This window comes from Contarinia nasturtii, unplaced genomic scaffold (genome assembly GCF_009176525.2).
Source record: "Contarinia nasturtii isolate CC-2019 unplaced genomic scaffold, AAFC_CNas_1.1 Cnas_scaffold_285, whole genome shotgun sequence".
Taxonomy (NCBI): domain Eukaryota; kingdom Metazoa; phylum Arthropoda; class Insecta; order Diptera; family Cecidomyiidae; genus Contarinia; species Contarinia nasturtii.
The window spans coordinates 3,520,317-3,530,403 of NW_022197640.1; the positions used below are offsets into that span (position 1 = coordinate 3,520,317).

Below are 10,087 nucleotides of genomic sequence, written 5' to 3' on the forward strand. Positions count from 1 at the left end.
AATTTTTGTCCCATCCAAACCCCTACACCCCCCCCCCCTTCGCACATTACTGTATTATATACAATATTTCTCATTATTTCAAAGTCTCAACACTTTCTGTGATAATCGATAGTCGACTTCTGAAAATGTAACAGAATTGATTTGCATCGAAAATGCTGGTTTAGATTTAAAAATCTGTAAGAATTACCGCGATTTTTGAATTATTGTGAGTTTATTACAGTAATTTGCATGGTTATTTAAATTATCGTATAAATGCATGAATTATAAAAAAATGTGATACACACTATTTGACACATTATCATTCAATTTTTAATACAATGCGATTCGACTTATTGAAACTCCTACATGAGTACAAGCCATTATCATTTGGGAAGCTATATGTGTGCATACAGATAAAAAAAAAACAATTTTGAAATGTTATTCTTTGAAATTATAATACTTCGTACACATGGCTCAACTGGAAACGCTTTAAATGTTCGATTTTAATGTGACACAAAATCTTTATAATAACTGAACTGACCAATATATTATTGGAAGAACGTTTTTCATGCCGTGTACATTCACAAATATTCGTCGTCATAAAAACGCACTAATTTAAACTAGACATTGAGTAAAAACTTCAATGCTGGTTTCTTATATATAACTAAAATCTATTGAGATTAAATTGTGCACCGTATTAACCTGAAAAAGCTGAGTGTGAAATGCCGATGCACTTTGTTAGACTTGCTTTTAGACTCGGGCACATGGACGTTTGGCGTATGAAATCAAAAATGAAACTGAATATACTAAACCATATGAACATTAAAAACACAACCAATCCAGTCGCCACGGGAGTTAATATGTGTCTAGATAACATGTGATAAATACTTGCCAATTTCAACAACAATCTGTATCACAATGTGGACATTGAATATGTCAACAACACATTTTCGTAATTCCTACATACACACTGAGTTGAATCGAAAGCACTTTAAATGTAAATGTATGAGTTGCAAGCACGCATAATCATATGGAGATGAAATAAAACGGCCGATTCGATGCAACCAGACAAGTTTTAGTAAAGCGGTTGAAATGTACTTACGAAAAGATATTTTTATTTGGTTGAAGAAGAGGTCAGAATTGAGCAATCGAATTTAATGTTTTTTTCATTCAATATGAAGAAAGAGTTGAATGTTGTACAAAGATTAATTTGATGATAACAACGGTGTCAATTTAAAAATACTTATCAGGTCTTATGTCGAATTCCTCATTTATTATCAAACGTTTAATATCGGTTGTATATTAAAGAATATTTAGTGAAAATTATTTGAAACTGATGGATTTACTTGTCTTCTTATCATATTATCAATACAGTAAATAATTTCAAAGTACTACATTTTTGTACATAGTACCATTTTAGTTTCAACAATGATAACGTTTGCTATCGTTTGAATTTAAATCATGAAAAAAAATCATGGTTCACTGTCACCACTCCCGCGGATGACCACTTATCCGTTTTCGCCACGGCAAGAAAATTATTTTACTCGTGATTCGCGGATAAGATGACAGCCTGTTTTACAACTACAGATAAATTAAGGAAAAAACGATAGATTATACATTGCAACATACATAGTTCACATTCACACTTTGAATCAATTGATAGTTTCTTTTTATCTATCACGGAGGATAGCAGTCCCCCAAGTGACGCAGTGCCAACATACATATGAATCGGTCAGAATATTCGTGAGCTCAGGAAATTTGTCAAAGTAAAAGTGCAACATGTTCATATACAAAATGTATGGACAAGTTGCAGTTTTATTTTGACAAATTTTGAAGATCACGAATATTCTACAATAGCTGGTCCATATATTTTAATGCGTCACTCTATTTATACGCTAAATACATGAAAATAGAAACCGCTGATCTTTGGAAAGGTATTTTTTAAATGTTGTAATTGGGATTTAGCTCAATTAAAAAAAGTCAAATTTTGAAAAAAAAAATGGAGAAAATGTCCTGTTTTTCGATTGTTGACAACCAACATTTTTTTTCAATTTTTTTAGGGATAATGTTAAAATGGAAATAACATGATCGTTGAAAAGTGGCCAAGATATGGCTATTTCACCAAAAATCCCCAAAACCTCAAAATTGATCGAATGTGTGTTTCTCTGTCCTTCTTTAATGTGAAATAATATTTTTCCGAAAGTAGATAATTTCCAATTTTTAAAAAAATTCGTTACCTCTGTTATTTTGGTTTGGGGCCGAACATTTTTTAGAGTTTTTTGAGTTTTTCGTCAATCAGATGTTTTTCTGAAAGGTAGTGCAATGTTTCGTTGGAAATATACGTTTTTAATAATATTAGCATTCCTAAGTTCAAAAAATGTTCGTCCATTTTTAATTTTTTTCCATTTTTGATCCAAGGCATACAGGTGTTTTTCAACTGATTCACACCAATTTGGCCTTGTTGGAAAGATATTTGGCTCTTTTTGAGAAAGCAACAGATCAGTATCAAAAAAATATATGATTAGTTTGAGTCGTTATAATTTTCAACAACCAACATTTTTATTTTTGGTAAAAATCGAAAAATTATGAACTTAAGTGATCACTTGTGTTGTAATTTTTCCGTAATTAACTAAAATGAGCTAGGTTTTTAATATTTTGGTTCGCTGATCTTATATAATTCAGACTCAAAAAATTCAACGTTGGCAAAGGTTTTGAAAAATCGATTCGATTTTCGACATATGAAATGATATTTTGCAATACAAAAAATATATAAAACGTTGCAATACATTGTGATCTTGGAATTTCGTGTACTTCCCAAGGAACAATTGTTAGCGCAAATCACCCATTACCAGGCCCAAGTTTACGGTCGAATTTGGGGTAGCATTCATGTGTAGTTTCAGTCAATTTTACCGTCGCAATGGAAAGAAAAAAAGAAAAGAAAGCACAATTCAATTAGACTGATATGAAGAAATTGACTTGATTCATAATCATCATTATGCTATTGTATATGCAATAGACTCCACTTACCGAGTACAATTTATACCAAGAGGTACTCGTACTTTGGCAAGGCCACAATTTAATCAAGCCTAGCGAACTAACAAATAATTGTTATAAACTAATTTCTAAATTTAGTATTGTTTGAATGTTGTTGAATGAGGGCTGCTACTACTGCGGCTGCAGATGTCCATTGTTGACATTCTGATTCTGACCTCGATACAACGGCAATGGCTGATTGTTGTCAACGCGGCGTGGTCTCCGTACATTTGGATGAATTGTCCGCTTGAACACCACGCATTCACCTACCGAATGATACATAACAAAAACACATTACATGTATAACAATTGCTTCAAAATTTGTATCATTTTCAATTGATTGCATACCTTTGTAGAGGATCAGCTTCGCTGCTGCGATATCACGGTGCCATACAGTTGTGAGCGTTGGTTGTGCTCCGGCAGCTCCCTCGATTTCAACGTTTGCAACATTTGGTAGCCATGTTTTGAAGAAGCGTTGCTTCTTTGACACCAAACGACCTGCATTCGGTCCATCTCGAAGAGTTGCAGCAATGACATCGCCTATATCACGCATCTCGCGCCACATTCGTTCAATTGTTCGTCGCATTTGTAGTAATCGTTTGCTCACATTGGTTACGATGGTTCGTGGTAGTCCAACAATTGGATTCGGTACACAACCAACACATACCTTATACCGATGGCTTCGAGTTGCTACTGGAAATCGTTTGAAGCACAATGGACAATGTTGTGATGTCATGTACTCATCGACCATTCGAATGATGCAATTGCCACGTTTCATAATGGCCGCAAGCAGCTTCCGTGTGCCTGGACATCGCACATGTTTCTTGATCTTAATCGGCGAATTAGCTGGTGTTGATCCGCTGGCTCCCATGTAGAAAATTGATGGTTGATTGTGAACCATTTTGCATGCCGTTTTGTCGATTGCACGAACCGATTCGATATGCTTGTCCAGTCCCAAGCGTGCATACTGTTTGGTTGAGTATGTTTCAATGCCATCATTCATTACACGTAATCGATGTTCAATGTACGAACGCCATGATGGTCCTTTTGGCGATGGCATTTCACCAATCATAGCTGCAATTCGATTACGATCGGCTTGCTCTTCGAAAGTAAACAATCTTGTGATTCGTTCGGCTTTTGCATTACGTCGGCCTTGTTTCGCATCCCAGTGATATCGCTTGCTGGATATACGCAAATTCACCTAACAAAATGAAAACAACAAAAACAACATTGTATTCACAATCACAATCGCTTTCATTCATTATTAAATGACAAATTTACCTCTTCTTTGGTATGCAAATCTCGTCGTACGGAAGCGTTCCACGTTCGCATACCCGGATCACATCCAACAGCATATTTCAACTCATTGCTGTCATACATTGCCTTGATTTCGTCATCTGTTGTCTCGACTGGTGGTACTTTCGGTTTTTTGTACATCAACGATACAGATACGCCATCGGAACAAATTTGAGAATCGAATTCCTTTTTGTTGTGCACAAGTTTGAGAATTTTCTCCACATCGAAGAATAAATTCCAACTTAGGATTTTATTTGTGCGGAATTCGTTGCTCGTGATGTTTTTGAAATTTGTTGTTCCGTCTTTACGTGTCCGTTTACCGCACTTTCGAGGCACCAATTTCGCATTCGATAGGATAACGTACAATGCGTCGGTGTCAATTCGAATGTGTCGACGCTGAAAAGTGCACATCGGCACAACGACAAAGTTTTTTATTTGTGGTTTATCGCGACGATCTTCGTATGCAAAGTGAAAGTTTCGAATATCGCGCTGAATTTCCGACCACATGCGAATCGACTTGAACCAATCCTCTTTCACAAAGTCACGGATATTGCAATCGTCCGGTGCTCCCAACCAACGCAATTCATCCAATAGTTCACCCAATCGCATCTCACGTTCAACGTCGCCAATTGCGGTGTTTCGACGACGATAAGTATAATTGATGGCATTTTTTATATCTTCCTCGTCGTAGTATGGCAATTCGAATTCGATCATACCGTACAAATTGTTGAAATAATTGTACTTGATGGCGTAGTCGTTGAGTTCGAATGCTCTCATTTTAAAAAACTTCCGCAATCGAGACTCGCAATGCGTTGTCAGGTTCGTTTTGACATTGTCGTAGTACTAATCCCATATATATTTAAAACCGTTCCCGAACCCACCGTTTGTGGGCCAGTCAATGTGTGCAGCGTCTACAATGTTGCGGAAACCAGGTAACATAAGCGATATGTTACCAATGTTATCGACAAGAACGGCCTTAAAACAGTTGTGTATGATCGTTGATGGTTCATCGGTTTCAAAAAAATCATAGTTGAAATCGTCGAGTGCTTCATTGACCTATTCAAGAAACACAGAACACATAGAGAGAGAGAGACAAACAATCAAATCGATTCATATAAATACAATGGATCGCATAGTGCCGAAAAAATGATGAAATAATGACGAAAAATAAAATTTGGTCAAAGAAATGTGTGTACTTACCTTCATCAAAAATAGTAACGATGCAAGGCATGCGATCTTCGTAGCCTTCACCGATAAGTACGAAATGATTGCGACAATTACATCCCGATATCGTTCACGGATAATTGATGGCAGTCCTTGCTTTATACACCTTTGGTCGGCGTTTGGATCAGCCTTCTTGTGACGACCCATTTTGCAGTCTATTTCAAAATTTAAAAAAAAAAAACGGAAAAAAGAAAGAAAAAATGCGTTAAATAATTATATAAACAATTGAAGGCTACACACAACGTCAAATCGCAATTTCAAAGCACAAAACACACAATAGAGAGTACAACAATAACAATGATTGAATGGCCAAACAGTTTAAATCTACTTGCCTTGTGAGGATTTTTCGCTAAACTGAATTCGATTCGCAATATTCGACAGTCAAAAATCCAATGGCATCAAATTTGAAGTTAATACACAGTCAAATTCACACAACAAAGACATATAAAATGAAGAATGCACTTCCACACAAATAAAATGAACTTCCTATCAATTCGATACAAAATACACTGTAATGCCGCTTTGATTTCTTACTGTGTGACTTTGGAAATGTTCTGTTATTTTAAAAACAAAACAGGAACAAGCACAAAATTCACCGTAAATAAATCTATTCTTTGCAAATTCACAATATCTACGTTGAAATTAGAAGAAAGAATTCTGTTTGTTTGAACTAAAAATCCACTATGCATTCTCAAAACAAAGCACATTTTAAAATGTAAACAAAATTATGATGTTTGCATCTTTTTTCAAAGTGACGATGGTTGAACGGCAACTGTCAAATTCAATTCGAATGTCTTTCAGATTTCGAAATTCGAAATTCATATACGTTCATTTAAAAAAATAAATGCTAATTGCCGTTTAAAAAAAATTCTTTTGCAGAAAATTAAATCAAATCACTCAAATCTAATTCGTTTGCAGAGAATGGATTTTCTTGTGGTAAATAAATCATTAAATTTGAAATACAAAAACTTAACGTACAATACACATATTGGGTGGCGATCATATTATACGGTCAGAGTATGTTTTTGTATGGTACGTAGGCGACTATTTAAGTTTCTTCAATATGTATGTTTTAGTATTGCCCGATGCAAACCATTGTCATATTCGTGAAGTTGGACATTTTTCATGACCATTTGACTTAACAGGACGAATTTTAGTTTTGTGGTATGGCTTCGACAGCAGCTTAAACATGACACTCCAAAAAGTGCACTTTTTTGAATATGCACCTAATTTCAAGTACGAAAAATATATTGTATCCAACTGATTTTGGTCTCTGGTGGACAGAGGGGTCCCGAATAATATGTACACGGAGTATTGTGCATCAATTCGATCTTTTGGGTGGTCAAATAGTCGACTGTTTGATGGGCTTCTTTTTGCCATGTTTTGGGATTATAAGTTTCAGAGTTTTGGTCTCCATATTCCCGTGATGACTTTTGACAATCAAATGGTTGTGTACTATTCAGCATTGAAGGACCTTTCATCCTCTTAAGGCATGGTAGCAACATGACACATAACACTGTAAAATAATGAGGTCCGATTTTCCCTATCACTTCACAAACGAACAACTCTTGTTCGATTGTGTTCATGTTTGAAGACTCAGAGAGTCAACCAAGTTTTTGTTTCAGGTCCAAACTACTGGAATCATGTCTTGGCTTCTATTGCGATCGTATAGACGTGTTTTTATTATCCTATGTAAAATTGGTTATGATTTTTTGGATGTGATTAAAATCAATCGATTTTTGAGCAACTGTGGGTTGACACGTAAAGATTTATTTTTTTCATGTTGTAATTCATGGAAGAACCAAATGATTGGAGTCTCTGTGATCCTTGGGCATACCACAATTTAACTGTAAAAGAAACTTCGATCCTAACTCAATCGGCACCAAATTTTTTCTCGATGACATCAATTTTCGAAGGACCATCGCGCAATTGATCACTGTAGCGAGCACCATGACGATGGGATTCAGTGAACCAGTTGTATACAGTGGCAAGGCATGGTATTTCCTTCCCATACCCCGACTTGAGTCGGAAGTAATACTGTTGAGCAGGCAGCTCTTTTTGAAAACTTATGAGAAATAATCTTTTTTGTAAATTTCATTTTTTTGCGAAGTTGACCTTTTCCAACTGACACCGTGGCCATACCACAAAACTAAAATTCGTCCTGTTAAGTCAAATGGTCATGAAAAATGTCCAACTTTACGAATATGACAATGGTTTGCATCGGGCAATACTAAAACATACATATTGAAGAAACTTAAATAGTCGCCCTCGTAGTAAACAAGTGGAACGAATCATTCCATTGGAAGTTGTAAATATACTGGAAACTACACACAAAATCTACGTTCCATTTGACACGGAAATGACCACTAAACCGGGCCAAAGCGTTACATTTTTTAACGTTAAAATGTCCTAAAAACGTTACATATTTGTCCGTTGGGTTATTTATTAATATTGATCAAAATACTATTGATATAAGTACAAAACGCTTCTTTAGAAGTTCTCATTGCGATGCAATGCTGCAAATCTAAAAATGTTGTGATATAAATTTTAAGTGACTTGTGTTATTCTCTTTAGAAACATGGTAAAACAATTTGTTGTCCTTTTTAGACTAGGAGCTTTCTTCATTTGTAACGTTCTATGCTCGCAAAATAAAAATACAAATGCTGATCGTTAGTCGACGGGCATAGATTAGAGATAAATACATACTTAACGTATTTTCAAATTGAACCGTATATTTGTCGCCATCCCGCGGATACATTGTGAACTAACTAGTTTGACGTTTAACATTTATTTATTCCGTGCATTTGTTTTTGTTGGAACAAAGTAAATTCAATATTATAACATACAGCATTTCCACAAATTGTGTTTTATTTTCATAATGACTCGTCACGCAAGAAACTGTACCGCAGGAGCAGTGTACACATACCACGAGAAAAAGCGAGATGCAGCCGAATCTGGATATGGAACGAATCAACAGCGAATTGGTAAAGATTCTGTAAAAAATTTTGATTGTTGTTCATTAACACTGCAACCGTGTCGAAATCCAGTCATCACGTAAGTATTCCAATTGTTATTGCTGTTGTTTTGAATAATTTCGAAATAATCATGAGTAATTTATCATTCCAATGTAGTAAAGATGGATATTTATTTGATAAAGAAGCCATATTACAGTACATCATAACAAAGAAAACTGTATATGCAAAGAAATTGAAGGAATTTGAACGCCAAAAGCAAATGGATCTGACTGAAGAAGCTGAAGCAAATGCTTTAGAAGAGCACAAAAAACTCATGAGGTTCATCAACACGGAGAAAAATATTGTTGCATCAAAATCAGGTGTGTATTTATCATTTTATCATTCAGAATGGTAGTAATTATATCATGATTTTGTGTTATTTTACAGCCATTGCAAGCACAAGTGCAGGACCATCCAGCATTTCAAATATGTCAAATGGCAAAGAAAAAGAATTACCGAGTTTTTGGTTGCCATCACAGGCACCATCCGCTAAAAAGACAAAAGTCGATAAACCCGATTCGACCATCTTGTGTCCGGTGTCTCAGCAACCGATAAGAGCAAAAGATTTGATTGATGTTAAATTTACTTTGGTACAAGATCCAGATGACAAAAAATCATTGATTACTAAAGAGAATCGTTACATGTGTGCAGTGACACATGATATTTTAAGTAATTCCGTTCCATGCGCTGTTTTACGACCAACGTAAGTTGAATAACTATCCACTTCTAACTTAATAATTTCATCAAAAATGTCCATATTTCTCTCGATCATTTTATCGATGCAGAGGCGACGTTGTCACCATGGAATGTGTGGAAAAGCTAATTAAAAAGGACATGCTACATCCGTTAACAAATGCAAAATTGAAGGAAAAAGATATAATTCCGCTACAACGGGTATGTTTAGTTTTCCATTTAATATTTCGCTTAAAGTGTTTATTTAGATACTAATTTAAATCTTTTTGAAGGGCGGCACTGGCTACTCGACCACAAATTCAGATCTTGAAGGTAAAGAGAGACGACCGGCTCTCATGTCGTAGACGTTTGGGTTTTTTTGAAATTAAAGCCCTTCACCACCTGACTTGCATAAAATTTTAAATCAACGTTTTATTTTCATCATATTCCGTATTAGTTTTTTATGCGAATAAAATAAAATCATTTAAAACAAAACATCAAAAGTGGTTTCTTATTCCATTTTCACACTTTTCAGTTTTACTTATTTACAGTGTAGCGCATAAAAATATGTATGCATTTTGTGTCGTGTGCACATTATATGTTCTCTAATTGTGATTCAAACTAAAATGACAGTGTGGTCACATTGGTGGAAATGCCTGAATTAGCCGTCTCATTCAACAACATTCTGACCATGCAAAAAAAACATATCCATGATTTAATAATTGATGACCTTCATGATGTAATTTTTATGAAAATTCCCTGATAAAAGTGCAAAAAGTGCATTCAAATCGGTGCACGAGATCTTACATTTGTCCAGTGTGTTAAATAAATGCGGTTGTGTAAGAATGTGCTAGCTATTTAATATAAAT

General features: G+C 35.1%; 3 protein-coding genes across 4 annotated transcripts in view; 1 reads left to right on the forward strand and 2 right to left on the reverse strand.

Moving 5' to 3' along the window:
* LOC116337847 (b(0,+)-type amino acid transporter 1-like) overlaps window positions 1-834 on the reverse strand; it is a 6,287-nt gene extending 5,453 nt beyond the window's left edge. Inside the window, exon 1 of the mRNA XM_031762778.1 lies at window positions 682-834. The gene's annotated coding sequence lies outside the window, so the exon portion shown is untranslated. The remainder of the gene's footprint in view (window positions 1-681) is intronic.
* A 1,161-nt stretch (window positions 835-1,995) lies between these two features.
* Window positions 1,996-5,683, reverse strand: LOC116337846. Of its 2 annotated transcripts, XR_004200826.1 has the most exons (5): window positions 5,509-5,683; window positions 4,294-5,364; window positions 3,361-4,213; window positions 3,007-3,278; window positions 1,996-2,789 (listed from the first exon to the last, which is right to left on the reverse strand). XR_004200826.1 is itself a non-coding variant. In XM_031762777.1 (4 exons), exons 2-4 carry the CDS (start codon window positions 5,083-5,085, stop codon window positions 3,145-3,147), a joined length of 1,779 nt encoding a protein of 592 aa, XP_031618637.1. In that variant the 5' UTR covers window positions 5,086-5,364; window positions 5,509-5,683; the 3' UTR covers window positions 2,983-3,144. The 2 variants fall into 2 exon arrangements, 1 of the variants encoding a protein (XP_031618637.1); XM_031762777.1 differs by lacking the exon at window positions 1,996-2,789 and having other exon boundaries at window positions 2,983-3,278.
* Window positions 5,684-8,316: 2,633 nt separating this feature from the next.
* LOC116337849 (nitric oxide synthase-interacting protein homolog) lies at window positions 8,317-9,713 on the forward strand. The gene is made up of 5 exons (XM_031762782.1): window positions 8,317-8,586; window positions 8,664-8,866; window positions 8,934-9,249; window positions 9,332-9,440; window positions 9,512-9,713. The coding sequence occupies exons 1-5, from the start codon at window positions 8,411-8,413 to the stop codon at window positions 9,581-9,583; spliced, it is 876 nt and encodes a 291-aa protein (XP_031618642.1). The 5' UTR covers window positions 8,317-8,410; the 3' UTR covers window positions 9,584-9,713.
* Window positions 9,714-10,087: the final 374 nt, after the last annotated feature.

What these genes read in the sequence shown, in the direction of transcription:
- LOC116337846 (XM_031762777.1), bottom strand. Translation starts at nt 5,085, where the DNA reads ATGAGAGCATTCGAACTCAACGACTACGCCATCAAGTACAATTATTTC. An exon ending in ATTTGCATACCAAAGAAGAG is followed by an intron (nt 4,214 to 4,293) that starts GTAAATTTGTCA and finishes TCATTTTGTTAG; the next exon opens with GTGAATTTGCGTATATCCAG. An exon ending in GAAGCTGATCCTCTACAAAG is followed by an intron (nt 3,279 to 3,360) that starts GTATGCAATCAA and finishes ATCATTCGGTAG; the next exon opens with GTGAATGCGTGGTGTTCAAG.
- LOC116337849 (XM_031762782.1), top strand. Translation starts at nt 8,411, where the DNA reads ATGACTCGTCACGCAAGAAACTGTACCGCAGGAGCAGTGTACACATAC. An exon ending in TATTGTTGCATCAAAATCAG is followed by an intron (nt 8,867 to 8,933) that starts GTGTGTATTTAT and finishes GTTATTTTACAG; the next exon opens with CCATTGCAAGCACAAGTGCA. An exon ending in TGCGCTGTTTTACGACCAAC is followed by an intron (nt 9,250 to 9,331) that starts GTAAGTTGAATA and finishes TTATCGATGCAG; the next exon opens with AGGCGACGTTGTCACCATGG.